Below are 19,347 nucleotides of genomic sequence, written 5' to 3'. Positions count from 1 at the left end.
ATTCATTCAATATATATTTGTGAAAATACATTAAATGCAAGTTTACATTTTTGAGTGGCTCTGTATTTTCAGAATCATTCAGTATATCTAAAAACTGACACTACCATTTTAGCAAAAACACAAGAGATTTACTCTGAATTAAGTTATTTGACTAGACATGAAAAAACAGCTCTGACTTGTTTTTTACTTGGGGAAAATAGAACATCATATACCTCTTTCTTAAAATCAGACAAGCTGACATAAGATGACAAAAAGAGACATTTTAATACAAATATTAAAGACCTAAAAGCTGTTTAAATATGGTTAAAATCAATTCAAAAAGAAGCTGGGTGCCTCAGACTGCAGTGACATTATGAGACATCAAGCTCAGACAACACCTTCTCTGCAATGCTTCCTCCGGACCAATAAAATCATAAAACGCCTCTCAGACTGCTTCACTCTCTTTCAGTGTCTCTTTGAACTCGGGTGACGCTCGCTGCAGCAGAGAAGACGGCAGACATGACAGTGTGAACAGCAACAGTCTGGTGCTACTTTACACCACTCCAGCAATCCACAGTTCAAAGCGCATGGCTGGAGAAAATATTTCAGAACGATAGGAAGGATAACTGATACATGCGCCAAAGGGAAAAAAAGGGCGATTTGGCACTTTATTGTGCCTAAAAGGTTTAGCAACAAAATGGCGGTGGATGGGATGCGTGGGAAGGTCTCGCCAAAGCGTGAGGTACACAGTGAATACTTGTCAGTATTCTTGCGGAAATAAAAGTAAAACCACAGCGCTGCTGAATGACGAGACCAAAAAAAAAAAAAAAGAAAATCAAGTGTGAGGCACAAGAATGAAGGGCAATGTTTTGAAAACAAGCTTGAATAGATGCACATATACAGTAACACAATGAAGCAAATGAAGCCTTTTGATAACAAGAGCGATTTACCAAAGGACCAGGCATGGAAACCAGCAATTTTGCAATTCTTCTTTTGAGGGTTTTTTTCTGTTTGGGGTGGAGTGTTGGGGGGAGTTGTGGCGCGCTGGCAGCAGAGGCAATCTGGGTCTCAAGCACATCTAAGGTTGGGCAATTAGTTCCAGTGCCACTATTAATGTGGTGAAGGGGCGCGCTCTGCGGGGGGTTGAGGGCTTGGCTCAAAGGGCTTCGGTCCTTGCTGGGAAGATGGGGGTGAATATGACCAACAAAGGTGGGGGTCAGGACCTCAGGGCCATGTGAAAGCTGCACCATGTCCACTGACCTCTGAGAGCTTGTACAGGCCAAGCCGCCATATTGCAGGCCATCACAATGAGCCACTGAAGCATTCCAATTTTTTTCTGTTCTGATGAAGACAATGTCCGCCGTACCATCTCAAAAGAATAGCCTGCTAAAAATTTGGTTTGTCAACAAACTGAAGTGAGATTTATGTCAGCAGCTAAATTATTTTTCAGAAATATTTCCTAAATATGTTAACTCAACACCACCTCGACAGCTACTTAATTTCATTGATCAACAATTTCTGCTAAATGAAAAAAGGAATACAGATAACAGTTGCAGCAATTTTATGAAATCTTATGAAACTGCATAAAGCCAAGCCTTTTCATTTTTTAAAAACCACAGTTTACTGACAATAATGAAAGCAAGTAAACATGCTAATGCACTTAGTACTTTATTTTCTCTATACCTCTTTTAAAATGTAATAAGGAATATCTAAGCCTTGTCATAATCAGTCAGTTTTTGTTATAAATTATTCATAATACACCTTAAGAGAGCAACATGTTATTTTTCAAAAACCAGAGTTGAGATGGAGTTTTTTCCTTTAAAAACTGACAAAAATGGGTAATATGTAAACAATGTTTATCATGATCCAATTCAAATCTTATGTATTTTTGATCTATGCATCTGTTTCCTTTATAGAGAGAGAGTCAATATATTTTTGGTAAACTATAATAACAATGACCTGATCAAAGATGAAGAAAACTCCAGTGTCGTCCTGCATATTCTCTTTGTAAGATTGTGCTCGAGCCTATATTGTACCATGACATCCACATGCAATCCCACATCACTCTCCTGCTTTTGATCTCCTCCACAATATGTCAAGGGCATTTAGAGGACAGAAAGCGAAACGCGAGCAGAGAAAATGTGAAGCTGGAGAGGTATTTCAGAGCACATTTCAGCTCTCAGGGCCAGTACGTTTTTTTTTGTTGTTGTTGTTTTACTTTTTGAATGTTGTTTCTGTCTCGAGTTGAAAAATGTCAACAGGACTTCGCTATATTTAATGCAAGCTGTCACAGCAGTTCTGCTTACAGACGAATGAATGACAGCAATAGCTGCTGACTTATAGCCTGTAGCGGCTGCAAAGCTTGTATTAAAAATGTGGTTTGTGGGGACATTCAGAATATTAACTGATGCTCTTTTATTGGTATTGTGAAAAAGAAATATCTCTTCAAACCCCAGAAAGTAAACAGGCCATATTAAACTACCTAAACTCAGATTTGATATGTTTCTCTAAGGGACCGGCCAGGCAATATTAATTTCCCTGTTTTTTTATCAATCTAAATAACTTTATAACAAGCAAACTAAGTTAGGTTTATCTAATTGAGGTGTTTTTTTGTATTATTCAAATGCAGAAAGGTTTAAACAGTTAGAATTTAAAAAAAAAATATTGAACAATACTAATACTAACATCTTACATACATTCAGAAAAATGACATTATTTTATCAGTTGTGGCAAAAAAGTAAAGACACTAATTCATGCAGTACCTTCTTTTTTTGTGTTATAACATTATTATATTTTCAGTACTTTTACAGGTTTGTGTGATTGAAACAAGTAAAATATTTTACATTCTGTTGTGCAGCTGCGCCAAACTGAAATTTACCATGTGACAGGATCGATATGCCAAATTTAAACCTAATAAATGACTTTTAGCCTTTCAAGTTTAAGTTCTTACAGGTGTCGCTTTAAATACCAACAAAAGGTCAGAGATGGAGAATTGCGTCCTGCTTTTTCTACATAGAAACATGTTTGAGAAGACAAACCATTGCCTTTGTTTACCGATTGGTCGATGATGGTGATTTTGTCCAAATTCAAAACCAGCGCTGCGGCTCGGCAAGTTTGCCCAAAGCGCTGACCACTAAAGTCTGACAGAAGCCTTTGTGTACTTTCAGGACAAAAGAGGTAAGGGGTGTGTGTGTGTGTGTGTGTGTGTGGGTGGGTGTGGGGGTCAGATGGAACTCCAGCACACTCTGCTTCATCTGTAAGGCTCTCTCCTGCTGACCTCTAACCTTTGCAGGCTTTGTCCAAGTAAAAATAACCAAATGAATGCCTGAGAGACTGCTGTCCTTGTTGTACATCGCTGCTTAGACTTTCCCTCCATCCCTGCCTCACAATATGACACAAAGATTACGGTAAGATTACGCTCGAGTCTTCAAGCAGATGGTAGAAAATTATTCAGACTCTTGGCAATTTCTCTTTTCTTAATGAAAGACGGGAAAAGGAATTGGTTTGGTAATAGATCCTATGAGATTGGGGTTAATAACTAAACTTGGCAGCAACTATTTCAGCTAAGAGTTGACCCGCGTTGACCATTTGGGGTTTGGAATCACCACAAAATACGGATTATGACAGGGCATTGAATGTCATGTGAGAATAAAATGCCAACATCTGGAGCATCAGGTTACAGCAAGTTCTTAAAGCCTCTTTTGGTTATTTGTTTAGTAGCTATAGTTCTTTCTGCTTCCATAGCAGGTCACATTTTGTGGTGTGATTAGTGCACAAAGTCTTTCTACAGAATAACTGAGGCGAGCCTGCAATCAGAGTCACTTTGTCATTGTCCAGACCAACAACCTAACAGTGATAAAAAGGAATAAAACAACAAAACAATCATTGTTTTCCACCAAAGGTTTTCATACAAACAAACTGATGGAAAAAAAGGACAAAAAAAGTGTAGAAAAGTGTTTTTTTTTGAGGGGGGTGGCAGTGGTTCAGATATTAACAAAACAAAAGTAAATATATAATAATAAATAAAGTCAACAAAAATAAATAGGTTTGGAAAAGAATCAAATACATAATAAAATACTGCAAAAATATTTTTATAAATGGGAGAATTAGAATTGACCTAAAACAACAAAAGTCAATTCTGTCTAAACCTAGCAAAAATGTATCCATCAAATCTACATTTTTAAAGCACATATAATCAGGAATTTATGCTTTTAAGACAAGCTAAGTTTAAATTTTGGGTCATAGAGTCTGATGCAATCATTTTCTCAGATGTTTAATAATTTTTGACTTGGTATGAGTCATAATGATTGCACTTGAATTATTCTGCCATAAAAACCCATAAAACAAATGTACTGACGGTAAAAACAATACATAAATATATGATTTTAGGATCAGATGACTTATGTGTTAACCACCACTTTCTTCATTTTCAATAATATTCAAATTAGTTTTTTCATTTAGTACCAGTTCTCAACAGAAGTCATTGAAGGGCATTATACAAAGAGCCAGCAGCTGCAATTCATATTCAAATACATGCAGTCCAATTCAATCCAGCGTTGATCCAACACAAACTGTGTGATGTGTGATTTAAACTGTAATGCTAATAAAACACTTAATTCACTGTTTGAATTTGCTCAGATTATTTATTTCTGCATTTATTCTTTAATTATGTCACATTATAAATGGAAGTCATCATTGCCGCCTGTTCTTTTTACTTCTTACATTTCTTCTCGCAGCTACTCCCCCAGCGCACAGACAAAAGTCACGTCTGTAACCCCGGTGGCCACACCCCCGTGCTCTTTGACCTGTAGTGGAGGCCTGGCTGAGCACAAACAGTGGTCGTCCACGAATCCCCGCCGCCACCTCCACCTCCGCTGGGGGCTCCTGTTTCACTCGACCAATGAAAGGACCTACTGTAAATAACGGGGACCCAGCTCGCCCCGGTTTATCTGCACCCGAGACCCCCGCATCCATCCTACTGTAACAGAGCCTGCCGCTCACAATAGGCTCTCTCATGGGTGTTAAGACTTCGGGCTCTTTCTCTTCTGTGCTCCCTCGGAATGGGGATTAAAAGAAAAAAAAAATAGGCCCCTGTCAGGTTCTTGAAGGGGGTCAACCCCCTCTAAACCAGTACAACCCCATCCTAGAGACACTTTAGCCTTTGTCCCGCTGTGAGACTTGGGAGCAGGAAAGGATAGAGGGGAATGTGGAGGTGGGGCTAAAGGCTGAGACCAATCAGTCTGACAAAATGCTGGATCAAACTCTTGGCTACAAAAACTATCAAAGCTCAGCCCGTGCTGAAGCCACCAGAACGTTTCCACTAAAAATCTATTGTTTTCTTCTTTTGATGAAACGAACAGTGAAATGTACTTCATTTATTCTGGACACTAAATCAATTTAACCAATAAACAGTCAAAATTTAACTCAGTTTAGCAATTTTGATTTTAATCTAAATACAAAGCAGTTTAAGGTGATGACCATAGGTGTCTGGTCAGTAGTTTCTTCTATTTTTCTCATGACTGTTCAAATTCCTATGAATTTAAATAAATTCATCAAAAATACAATAAAGTTACCTGAGCTTAAATTGCCTGAAGGAATCTTTTATTTTGGAGTTTCTACAAAACCTAAGTGGCATAAAGACCATAAAAACAACAAAATTTAGGTTTTAGGGGTGATGATGAAATGCCTCAGCCTGTAGCAGCAAGCAAGCTACTTCTTCTGTGTATGAGTTTGTATGTTGGCACAAAGAGGAAGAGAGACCAAAAGAGATAGAGAGGAAGGTTTCGGGTCAGAGGCTAAGTGAAATATATCCCCACTCTGAGGCATGCAAGAGAGAGGATGCAGGAAGCTGAAGGCCAGAGATAAGGGCACAGACGTGGATGATAAGCACCCAAACACCTGTTAGGGAAGCTTCAGCTACTCGCCTCAGACCAACACTTACAGGAGACAATAAAACACAGGCAGGGCAGGAAGAGGAAGGGGAAAATGTATATGGACAAAGCCATGAGAGAGAAAACTGCTGCCGTAATGGGCTTTTCTTTTCCGAAAGGTGAGAGAAAAGAGTGAAAGCCACAGAGTGCGACTGGGCGCTCCTGCACGTATGAAGGGGGGATAAAACCCCATCCTGTTTCATGACGTGCCTAATGGCATATGGCAGGAGCCTACAGCATCATTTGTAAGGTCAACAGCGAGACAGGAGTGGCAGAAAAGATGCCGTTTGAGTCATGACATGTCAGAGCCATCCGCCTCAGCGATCAGTCCAGGAAATGGAATAGCTTCTTTTTTTTTTTTTTCCTCCCCTTCATTTTACAATCTCGCCTTTCGGGGCTGAGGGACAAACAGACAAACACAAAACAATCTGGAAACGGTCAAGAAAGACCTTGGAGATGCCTGACAGTCAAACAGTAAACAAGACAGAGAGGATTCATGGTGTGTTGGGAGAAAAATTCAAGGCGGATAACAAGGGGACAACCATCTGACTAATGAACTGAATTTCACAAAACACAGAGTCTAAATGGAAATAATTATGCTAAAAGTGGAACAAATAATATCCTTTAAAAATAATTTGAAATCTCATGGGCCAGTATAATAAATTATTAGCACACAAATAAATACTTTCATTCCCACAATCAAATCAAATAAAAATGCAATGCCGGGCTTTTAATCAGTCATGATGTTGCTAACAAGTTAAATCTCACAAAATAATCATTTTAAAAAATCTGCATTAAACTTCACTTGAATACATTTGTGGAAAAATGGAGAAGCATAAACTTTACAAATTCAGATAATGACAATCTAAATTTTCAGTTTTTATATCAAATATTACAACTTTGTCCTGTTTTGAATTTTAAAAAATGGGGGAAATTCAGCTTAAGTCCATTATTATTATTGTTATTATTATTAGTTTTTTGTTGTTTTAAAAGGCACCACTAGCAATCACTTGTTTTTTTCTAAATCCATCAGTATTCTGCAGTATTAAATGCTTTTGTTTGAAGAAACCACATTGGTTCAGCTTTGTGCCAATTAAAATTTCAGTAACATCTCAAAACAAGCAAAAAGACATTTTAATATCCCCTCTAACGAAAAAAAAGTCACAATTTATATTCAAAATGCATCTGTTATGAGACATACATTTACTCTCACACTTGATATCCTTCTCTCCAAGCAGGCAAATCTCCCGTTAACTGAATTCATCCCCCACCTCGCAAGCAGCCCGTGCGAGTGTGCGGGTGGGGTATCGCCCTATCCATCATCAGCTCTCTCCCTCTGGTAATCTCTCTAGGCGTCTTTGGTCAGCAAATACATAAATCAATTATGGTTTTAAGCTTTATGCCATGATTTACCCAACTGATCCCTCCTGGATTACAGCGGAGCTTAAAACGTGTCGGTCAGCGTTAAAGCTGCAAGTCGCCTTGACATTCATTGTACTGCTGCCACGGCGCTCACTGAGCGGCATGGCAGCTGCCACAGCAGAAGTCGAAGGTTTTTTGCTTTTTCTTTTGGAGTAGTGTTAACACAGTCTCATTTGTCATGATTATTATTATTTTTGTCTCCAAATTAAATAACCTTGTGACCTAAATCTGATGAAGAATCAAGGACCAACCTTTGAATAAGCAACAAATTACAAATTATTATATTTATTATATGAATGATCACTGAAAAAAACAAAACCTCCACGTGTTAGCTTCTGGAAAAACCCAAATTATGCATTTTTATAAAACAGGATTAAGGTTTTTATTTTAATTATTAATTAACATACCCTATTTTAATCATTTGGATTTTGAAGAATATATTTATTACTTTAGCTTCTATCAACAACCAAAAAAAAACTATTATTGACATTTGAAACTTTTATGCTCAACATGTCTATGAAATGTTCTAATATACTGAAATATTTTTAAAGCACAATAGTATTTGTGTTTGACAAAACTTAGAGTAAGCTGTCTCTACTCACACCTAATTTAATTTGGATTTATTCACACAGGGAAGTGTGAATGAATCACTTAAATTCAAAAATTTAACACTAAGTTACATTTTGAATATTACTTAGATGTCTATTGTTAAGTTGATAAATAAATTATGAATTTCTGAGCAATTTAAAGTGTACAATAAAACCGTAGTGAAGCAAAATACTGAGATTCTTAATGTACACAAAGTCAAATCTATTTTACATGCAGAACTTCCATAATTTAATTGAAATATTCACAGCAGATGATTGTCCTCAGTTATTTATTATTGACCAATAAATTCACATGTATATATATTTGACCAATCCTGTATTAATTTAAAATAACATGTTTTGTATAGTTTTAGGTAAATAAAAAAATCCATTAATGATTTTAGTTCTCATAATTTGTAGAAAACTTTTAAAAATAGAGAGGTATGTCATCACAAGTGTTGGAATCAATCAAAAATGTGCACATTTTTTGTCAGCTTACTAATCATCGCAGATTTACATGTTATACAAGTTTTAGATTATTATATTTGCAACCAAACTATTTTGTTTTGAGTGCCATAATCTTACTTTGTGACATAACTACAAACTAAAGCAGTTACAGAACTTATTTATTTACTATTAGAGTCAAGCAGTAGTGGTGCATGGAAAAAAAAGAATCAAAGAACAAGTACCTAAATTTTGTAACTATGCAGATAGTAATTGGTAACATCAGGCACTTTGAACTATTAAGAATGTTTTGATTTAATTTTCTTTCATATGAATGAGGCTGAGACCCCTCACCCCACTAAGTGAATAATTACTGCACCTCAAATCCACCTGTTGAGCAAACATGGCTCCTTTGCTTCTGAAGAAGGGGATAAAAACCCTACGTGGTATTGCTGTGTCCTCATTTTCCCACCTGAGAGCTCCTTTGTGACAGGTGACATTGGAGAGAATGGTGGGGGGGTATTTTTTTTTTTTTTTTATGACCAGCTTCCTAGCGTGTTGATATCACTCCGCTGGGGCCCCTTGCCAATCTCTGGCAAACCATTCAAGTGGCAACAAAGAGGCTAATTAGAAGCTCTCTCCCTGTAAGCCACGAAGGGCTTCGTTTTTGATACTTCCCAGGGAGGCTAAGGGGCCTCTGAGGTGGCAGTGGCAGCTTTTCACACACACACACACACACACACATATACACGCACACACACACACTAAGATTCAGAGGACATTTGTGAGCACACTTGGGTTGGCCCTTTGGCTGTAGCACATTTGCTCTTTGTGGCCATCCTCCCCACAGTCTGCCAGAGTGATAGAATCAGAGAGGAGAAACCAACACATCTTCTTTCATGTGACGGGGACCCAGAGTGAGGATGCTAATGGGATATCGATGGGATTAGAACCAAAAGTGTTCATGTCCAGTAAAATAGAGGAGGGGCTCTATGAACCAGAACTAAAACCCCACTGAAGTTCAGGGCCAAATCATTCTAAATTTATTGACTTTGTCATTTCCAATCGGAAAATTAACAATGGCAAGACGTCATTACAGAAAGAAACTCAAACAGGTCCTAAAACAAAGAATACCTGGCATAGTTTTGCTTTCTCTGAGAACAAATTTACACAATGTGTACTTAAAGATAAACCATGGCACAGTCTCATCTCCTGCCAACACTCACAACAGCTTCTGGGACTGGAGATAGACATCAGGAAGTTCTGTCCGATAACACATTTGCATCTCACCTGATAACCAGCTGTAATTAGTACTCTCTCTTTGAGCCCCCAACCATGCCTCACACACACACACACACACACACACACACACACACACACACACACACACACACACACACACTTATATATTCCTGACGCTTGATTTGTGACACACAAGGCCATTCTTACTCCTCCCACCAGATCACAGAACCCCTAAGGAACAAAAAGTAGAGGCCCTGATATCATTCGTTGCCTAAATGTATCAGGAAAAGTGTCAGCTGCACACCTGATCACATGAACTTGTTTTGAACATGGGCATCCCTTCACTCTTAACTTGGTGTTAAGGTGTTTATATCATCTTGCTGATTAAATTACCACCCCTCCTCCCCTCGCATTGCCACACAGCCTCTTTTCTGTATATGAGAATCCCTGCTGCATCTCTTGGGGCTCCCCTTTAATTTCCCTGTCATCTTTTCCACTAATAAAAGAAATGCTGTTTTTTTTTTAAATCGGTGGTACCTGCTGATATCACAAGGCTGCGTGACAATAAATGCTGGATCTGTTGTAAGATGTGTGTATGTGCAGTCGATTCCACATGATGTAGCCCCCTGTGTTAAGTCTTTAATCGATACATCTCCCTATCCTGACAGTAAGGACAGAGTCCAGATCTGAGATCAGAGCGATGGCAGTGTAAATCTTTACGGTTCAACCAGAGCCTTTTAAAGCCTGTCTATAATTGGGCCTCAGCCAGCAGCTGCCTCGGCTGTGGCCATCACCACGAGCCCGGTCAAATCAGGAGTTCCTCAGGGGCATAAACAAACAGTGCGCCGCCAATAAGGGCAGAAAAAGCACCTGTGCAAGGATAAAAAGAAAGACAATGTGGCAGCCAGACTTAAAAAAACCCTATGCTGTTGTCTGTGGCTTAGGAGGTTTTTTATTTTTTTTTTTTCTGGAGAGGTGTTTTCGTTGAGTGAGAGTTTTTGTGCTATTGGATTATTACACCAACATGTACTGTACCTCTGAGTGCAAGCCAGGAAGACTTAGCTCGCTGAGTGATTTCAAATAGGGGGTAATCCACTGCCATGTAATGGATGCTTTGTTGCCAGGCTGCTCTCAAGAAGCAGGGAAACGCTTGCAGTTTTACAGGTTGGGACCATGAGCCTGTTGCTCTTTTAGTTCTTATATTCAGTAAGAAAAGCAGAAAAGATATTCCAGATCATTTTGATATATCCATCCCTTTATCTCATAGGACTTTCCATCTTTAGGATGAAGCAAGAAGAAAATCCCTAAGAGCTCTGATGGTGCGGTCAAGAAACACTGAGGTCTGTTGGTTCTGCATTCTTCTATCGGTGTTAATCAGCTCTCATCATCAGTCATTCTGATTTTGAATTTAAATTTTATGAAGTTCTTTGAAATTGGACTAATCATTTTTGTACCTAAATACACCACATAACCTAGATTTTGACCAAAAGGTAGAACTTAACAAAGCTGAGATAGTGAAGTGGAGACAACCCAACAGCATAAGTTTTTATTATTTTTAAATCTTTGACAAAACAATGAAAATACAAATTACTAGCATAATTACTAGCATCCATTTTCTTAGTTTAATTTTTAATTTTGGTTTTATTTTTGCAGGTTGATATTTTTTGAGCCAATGTTTTAGGACCAATAAGTCATCAAAATGGTCACCTGAACCTAACTGCCTAGTTGTTCATTAAGAAGGGGTTATTGGCTGATTGTAGCCAAAACACACAAGTGTCAGTGTGTTAGGAAACAACCTCTATACCCACTGACCTCACTTTAGTGTGCAGGTTATATATACTTGTGTGTGCATACTTCGTTATCACCTGCAACAAACGCTATGGACTGCTATCTGAGCCCAATCTGCTCTTGGTTTACTAAGGAAGATCGCCAAGGGTTATCTGTCTCACTCTGATATGCACAGATAAGAGCCTTGGGCTTGCTGTTTAAACACCTGGGGCCTGGGGTATTAGAGCGCCCTCCGTCCTCCTTTGCCACAAAAGGAGAGGAAATGGAAGAGTGAGCGCTGGCTGCTGCTACTGAGAGGGGAATGTGTGTGGAAAGTAATGAACACAAGTGTGTGCGCGTGTGGCAGGTTAGGGCGTGTGGTGGCGTGATGGAGAAAAGGAGGAAGAAAAAGTTGTTGTGGTCAGACGGGGATTGTTGTTATTTACAAAACCTAACCTCAGGCACTTAACAAAAGGATCTTTTCATTTTCTACATCCACATTTTTTTAAAGTTGTGAACATAAAACATTCTTGTGCATGACTTTAATGTCTAAATACTGATGTCAATGGATCTTATATCTTATAAAAAATACAACTTTGATGCTTTTAAAAGAAAGCAGCTCTCAAAAATATTAATCATAAAATACAAGCACCAATTTTATTAATCTCTGCTTAATTGAAATACTAGAAAATGATCTTTAAATAACATGTCTTGTACTCACACAGCCGATTAGAATGCACATTTTTTATCCAAGAAGTAGCTTCAAATACAAGCCAATATGAAGAGAATTTAGCAAAGATGGAGTGTTTGTTATGATATAATCCAGGGCACAGAGGAATGAAAGGGGGGCAGATTTATACAGGAAGTAGGTCCTTTCTAGTGCATTCATTGTAACACTGAAGCACACACACAGACACCTCACACCACTGACCTGTGCTGCATCTGGAAACAATTACACTCGTGTTTGACTTGACCTGCCTGCACCAAGTTGAACTCTGCCAACTTTTTTATGCGTTTGTTGCAGGGGGCAGTGGTGACCCTGACACAGTGGCTGTGGGGGGAATGATGTGTAATTAGTCAGAGGGAACACAACTCCACTTGTCTGAAATAAAACATCCCAAATGCACATCAAACTAATCAGTTTGAGAAGATGTACACAAAAGAAGGGATTGGCTTGATATGCTATCAAATGACCCACCAAGGAATTTGTAAGGACATGATGAGCATTTGAATTATGGAGCATTTCAGGCTAGTACAGCGGAGCTTTCATGTGCGGACGGCAAAGCAGACTGTGGATGATGCAATGTTTGATTTCTACACTTCAGGAGGCTGTCAGGACAGCACATGCAATATTAAACAGTGTCGTGTCGGTGTATCAACCGGTCTAAATTAACCCATTAGTATGCTATGGGGCAAAGTGGGAAGATCAATGCATGAAACGGTTTGGAAATCTCCTTTGATACAAGATTTCCCAGCTTGAGTGAATTGATGAAATTCCTCTTGAAACACAGGCAACCATTTCACATGCCAGACTTTTCTCAAGACGGAGACTAATGTATCTTGTCCATTAAAGTGAGACTACACTGGTGCATCTTACAGAGAGGCTGTAGTGTAGTTTTCAAACTATTTGGCTTGAAGAAAATTGATTCAAAGCAGCTCTACATCTACGTCTTTCTAAATCTTCTTTCTTCATAAAACAACATTTTGTCTGTCCATGCAGAAATTCACTTTTCATACAGACAGGCACTTCTCAAGAAGGCCACACAAATGTATATACTTTCAGGAGTAATTGCCAATGCCCTAAAGTAACAGACTTCACTGCTGTTATTAAACAGTGTGGAAACACTGCACAATAATGCTGTGTGAGACTGCAAACAAGGACACCTTTCTCATAAAGAACAGCTATTCTGGAATATTTAGTATTTTCTAAGGACAATATATAAGGCGTATTTAAAAAGCTTGAAGTGAATCAGTTCAGCTGTAAACCACGTACACAAAGATAATGCCTTAAGAAAGGTGGGATGGGCGAAGGAAGGAGGTCAACCAAGATTAAAATCTTCAAGTGAACTTTAACCACTGTGCATTCCTATTGATTTAAGCAAACATTGTAGCGTGAGAAGGTGGCCTTGAAGGTAAGGTCTTCAGTTTACAAAAGAAAACAAACAAAACATTTAAACGTGCAGAATCTACAAAATGTGATTCTACATAGATATGAATTCTGACTGATTCAATCTAACAATAAGATACTTTTTCTGTTCTGCAATATAAATGGTGAGAGTGTTTTGCTAATTGTTTGTGGTTTCAGTATTGTTTTTTTAAATTACCTGGTCTTCTGTTTATTTATATGGACTGACTGAAATAGTACTGACTGATATATATTGTGCATTGCCACTCCCCTGTCCTAGAACAACCTCCTTGTTTCAGGGCCCAGGTTCAGCACTCATTTCCTGAGCTGACCGTCTACTCCAATTATCAAGCCAATAAAGGACCCCCTTGTGCAGTTATGGGAAAGGGGAAGGGAGTCAGGTCCTGCATGAGGGGGTTCCACATTGGTAAGCAAGTGTGATAGCTGCTGCCCACATACTGGAAGGTGTAACTAATGGTCTTGGACAGTGTTAAGACAGCACTGCTCCAGCAGTCACCTGGGCAGGTTTGGAACTTACTGAAGGAGTGAATCTCCTGGCTTGAGCTGTCAAGCACACATAACAGTTGTTTGTGTAACTAAAAAGGACATATATTGTTCAAATGTAGCATATCATATATGCAAATAAAGTGTTTTGAAAGTTGTCTAACTAGTTAATGTATCAAATTAATGCTTTTTAATTTAAAAGCCTCGCATTCTCTTAAGGAATGCAATTTTAAACTAAGATCTTATGCAAATAAAAGTGGTTAAAGCATGTTTTGTGGATGACTCTCAGCTACAACCACATCAAACTTCAGCTTGATATCTATAAAAGTGACTGGGTTATAGCCATTTTTCTGTTTTTTTAAAGTAATTTGGCTGTGACATCCATCTTGGGTATAGTTGGCTCCAAAAGTTAACTGTATATGCACACCCAATAATTACTTTCTGTAAATTTCATTACAAATTGTCTGATGGTACCTGAGATTTTTGTATACGACAGACAAACAAACACGCACACAGACACTGGCCAAAACATAACTGTCCAAAAAAAACAAACAAACTACTTTTTCTTTTAATACACTGACAAAGGTTTAAAAATATGTACATATAATGTATATTATAACCTAAAGCCACTTCCATTTATCTGTGTAAATCCTGTAAATGATAACAATATAAGTGGCAATATGTGGAAATTAGACATACATTTTAAGGAAAATACAATGAGACTGTAGAGATTGCTTGGCTTACCTGTGCTGCTCCACAGCTTCATTATCTGGTAACTCTGCACCACAAACATTGCAGCGTTCATGCTGGTTCCTGCCATCTGGTTTCATGCCCACTGCCAGCTCCCCCAGCTTGTTGAAGAATTCTCTCTGAATGAAACTCTGTGGCAGGAGTCCGCCATAGGTACTAAAGTCCATAGACATGGCCAGGGCTGGGGACATGGGGAGAGCGGAGGCCATGGATACTGGCATAGACATCATGCCATCTGATTTATGGTTGACAGGTAAGGAGTATAGTGAGGCCAGGTGTTTCTCGGTCATCCCTGCCATTGCTTCTAGCCCCATCTGGCTCACTTCAGCTTGCTGGTCACCCATGCCGTCATCGCGGACGTAATGCAGCTCTCGAGCGCTGGTGATCACGCTGCTCCTCGTCGGAGTTCCGGGGCCGTCTCGGTTCCTGTCCTCTCCACTTCGTTCTCCATTGCTGGAGGCGCTGGACTCCATGTTCTGAGGGCTGTCGTGGCCGTTACCACCCATGTCCACTTGCATCGTTTCAGTCTTGATCTCAGTCATTAGGTGGTGGGAGTTGCCACCTCCAAAGCCCTGCTGGAGCAGAGTCTGACCAATGCTCATCAGACTGTCCACAGCAGCTTTGGTGGGACTCAGGTTGGAGATATTGAAGGAAGTGGAGACGGAGGGACTCTGCTCGACTATACCAGTCATGTTGGAGACTTGCTGGGTACCTGACAAATAGGGACTCTCCATGGAATGCTTTTTAGAGATTTTGGCTCCGTTTTGGCCTTTGCGCTCCTCATCCTCCTCTGTGCTGCCATCATTAGCACTGGCCTCCACGTCATTCTCATCCGAGGACTGGATGGTTTCCAGGATTTTGAGGCATTGCTCTTCCAAATACTCAATCTCTAAGATCTCTGCTGCATACAGAAGATCGTCCAAGTCCTCCACCTTGGCCTGAAGTGTGGCAGTGTAAGCATACTCCAAAATCTGCTGAAAAGTCTTTGGTGAAAGAAAGTCCAGGGTGTAATGCTGGCTACTGCGGTGGAAGAGGATTTCAAACATTTTGCTGGTGCAGGCTAACACAGTCCGGTGAGCATGAAACTCCTGGCTGTCAACCATGATGACAACATCACACAGAGTCCCGGCCAGACGCATCTGGTTGGCCTTCTGCAGCAGGGCAGTGGGATGGTTGGGGTTCTGAAGCTGGATCATACCCATTTTAGTTAAATCCATTATGCCGATGCAATCTACGAGGCCGACTCATGAGGCTTGCTTTCCCCACTCAGGAGAGTTTTTAGCTGTCTTTGTAAACAAGTTGAAACCTGCAGAAAAAAAGCAGAACAATGCATTACAAAAAAATACTGTAAAACAAAGTAAATAAATAAAAAATACAACTTACAAGTGGAAGTCTAGCTTGTTTTCCAAATAATGCAAAAGGAACATAAAAATTATTCAAGTTTTCAATATATAGGGTCATTAACTGAGTTTTAAAATATGTATATTTATTTAACAATAAAAGTATTCACTATACCACAATTTATTATGTAAATGGCAACGTGAGATCGCTGTTGTCTCAAATTGCAAATACCCTGCAGGGATGGTAAACAATCTGTGCAGTGGCATTGTTCTAAAAATCAGCGCAGAGTATTGACAGTATTTTCTGAAGGGAGACAATTTGTTAGCTGTCCAACAGGCTCAACCTGCATACCAATCAGCCCAACATATGTTATGTTAAAAAGATGTCTTCATTTGCTTATCTGATGGGGACGTACACCAGCTAAACAAGAGTGAATTGTGAGCTTTTCACTGCTGCTTGGCTCGCAAAGACCGTCAGCAGCCCTTTCTGAAATTAAATAGCATCTTACTCAGTATTCTCATCACAGACGGGAGCAGAGAGCAGCGGCCAGAAATGGGTGGAAAAAAAGAAAGCAGGATGAGGCAAAAAGCACACAACAGTGCTGCACTTAACGCCCCGCTCTGCTCTCAGCCTCTAATGCTGAAAATCTCAAATGAATGAACATCTCCATGACTGCTGGTAATTTCATTATTCAAGTTAACAGGGCAACGTGTTGCTCCACCTCATTACTAAAGCATGTTTGACCCACGCTAAATAATGAAGACAGGTTCAGATTAAATTAGTAGCCCTATACCACCAAATGCACTTTTTTAAAAAGAATGAACATCTCTGTAACTCTTATTATTAAAAGGTACTCATTGCCAAATATGAAATAAAACCTAAAAACATGTTATCCTGAACTAAATCAAATGCCGCAGTTTGAAATAGTTTACTCCAGTAGTTTTCCAGATATATTGATATTCAATTCTGAAATGTGGGTATGCACTCATTGTAAACAAAGAACTCGGCAAAATCCACCAATACCTACAAAGGAGCTTGAGTTGTGTGACTGACCTACATTAGGCTGGCCACAGTCTGTGTGGGTCAACAAATATGTCAGAATGAGACAGGCGTAGAATACTGGAGAAGATGTTTAGGTGGAAATATAAGTGTGAATCTGCTGCTACATGCAAAAGAAAAGAAAAAACTTGAGTAAGACAACTGTCAAGAATAAAGATCGGGGATCAAGCAGGGCGGTGGAGCGCCAGAAAGACAGAGCTCGGCATTCAAACGTGCGATTTTTGCAAAACTTCTGCAAAACCAGTAAGTTTTACCTATTTTCAGTCACTTTGGGTGTTCCAAACACACGTGGTAGTTCCAGTCACAAATATTTCTTACAAAATGTTTAATATAAGGACACATTAACTATGAATCTGAAAAAATACTGAGCAGACTTTGCGGATTACTATTTGAATGTTATTGACTAGTCTGACTTTGCAATGAGTACCGTCAAGCATTTTCTTCATTGTTCCAATTAAATAGTGTTGCGACAGTGCAAACTGGAGATAACAGAGAAAGAATGAATGACTCCTAGTTAAAGACTTCTACTGACCCACATTCTGGATGAGCTCACTGATGGCTGCTCAATCAATCGGTTTTATGAAAAATTACAGCATTTGTTCAGCTTATTTAGTTCTGATGAACAAAATCCACATTACGCAGAAAATGTTATAGTTTTAACTAAAAGTGTATATTTACATCAGACAAAAAATAATCCTGTGAACCTAATTCAGAACTGGATATAAAATGGGGAATTAATGCTGCTTTTTGGCTGCAAAAAAGGCACAGTTCCACCTTATTTCAATACACTTGTTTATTTTAGGATTCACATGCATTCCTGTAGATTTTTCAGTCAGTATTTTTGTCACAGCTGTATCGTTTTTCATTTTTATTGTTTTTAATGTGTATATCCTGTGCATTCCTATTTGCCTATCACTGTGTTGCTGGTACACTGGAATATATCTACTGAGGGAAAAATAAAGGAATGGAATATTCTATTCTGTTCTGTTCTAAAGCACAGACAGAAAAAATCTGCGCTTTTAGGAACACTGACAGAATAATGATGAAACCACAGGTATTCCACTAACTGAGATCTGTAAACAGAGATCATATACCGTGAACCCTACATTATCTTTATAACATGTTTGCCAATAGCTCCGATTTATTGCCCCGTAAATGATCAATGCTTGTTGCGCTCTGTGGCTTTCCAGTCGGGACGCGATCATGATGTAGAAGTTCCAGTTTAGTCACTTTGTCTGGTCTCTATTAATAAAGAGGCTGTGAGCGTCTAGACAGCGCTGATAGGGGCAAAGCCGACCCAGACAAATTTATACACAATGCATTATGCAAAGGAGCAGACACTACATTAAGTACATTAGTGGAGATTCTCTCCCTCGGGGACAATATGGATCGCTGACAATGACCATATTAAGCAGACTTCACGGGAAAAAGAAGAAGAAAAAAAAAAGCAACATAATCGATCTGATCACGAGCTGCGCGCCTTGACGCGGCAGCCACAGAATAAACAGCGTTCAATATTAATCCACACCGACAAGACAACAAACGTGGACAAACAGTCTCTGTGAGAGACAATCTGAGAGAGAGAGAAAAAAGATGTAAACATGAGCCCGAGAGAGCAGCGAGGATCATCAGCGCGCAGGTGGACTGAGTTGAAGGCAGATTTAAAGACCCTGACTGCAGCCTGGATCCAGGCGCAGGTACGGTCTCCACCGTGAGGATGAAGAGGAAAAGGAGTGAAAAAAGGGGAAGAGAAAGATCAGACACATTCGATAACAAATCAATTTGAATCTGTTACCAGCCCCCCACCACCACCAAGCCATACACACACCTCACAGTGTACACTGCGCGTGCAGGTCGATTATTGATAACCAATCACACATCTAGTTAGCTGTCAATCAATTGTGGTCTGACAGTGCAGGCTTGTTTTGTGTCTCCAGTCATCATCATGATGTCATCACGGCTAATAGAAGCCAAACTGGTGCGTCTGGAGACACAAGGACGAGCGACAGAGCCGCTGCCCGAAAATGGCACAATTAACATTTTTAAAAAAGGGACGAGATTTCTCCATGAAAGTGACGCGCAAAGCGGCGTCATGTGCTGTCTGGCTCCCGGTGAAAACAGCCCAGACCTCACGTCCTCTGACTGCGATCTCCAGAATACTAACCAGACATGAGAGGAGAGGGGGAGAGAGGGGGGG

The 19,347-nt window shown here is 39.5% G+C and overlaps 1 protein-coding gene across 4 annotated transcripts in view; it reads right to left on the bottom strand.

Moving 5' to 3' along the window:
- zbtb16a (zinc finger and BTB domain containing 16a) overlaps window positions 1–19,347 on the bottom strand; it is a 147,306-nt gene that overhangs the window by 127,383 nt on the left and 576 nt on the right. For 2 of the 4 annotated variants that reach the window (XM_025006737.2, XM_017419917.3), the window contains exons 2-3: window positions 14,745–16,056; window positions 12,303–12,422 (exon numbers count right to left, since the gene is read on the bottom strand). In XM_025006737.2, the coding sequence (XP_024862505.1) occupies window positions 12,303–12,422; window positions 14,745–15,967 (1,343 nt within the window). In that variant the 5' untranslated portion in view covers window positions 15,968–16,056. The remainder of the gene's footprint in view (window positions 1–12,302; window positions 12,423–14,744; window positions 16,057–19,347) is intronic. The other 2 variants (XM_025006738.2, XM_017419918.3) reach the window with 1 other exon arrangement.

The sequence above is a fragment of the Kryptolebias marmoratus genome, linkage group LG13 (genome assembly GCF_001649575.2).
Source record: "Kryptolebias marmoratus isolate JLee-2015 linkage group LG13, ASM164957v2, whole genome shotgun sequence".
Lineage (NCBI taxonomy): Eukaryota > Metazoa > Chordata > Actinopteri > Cyprinodontiformes > Rivulidae > Kryptolebias > Kryptolebias marmoratus.
This window is presented reverse-complemented; position numbering and strand designations above follow the sequence as displayed.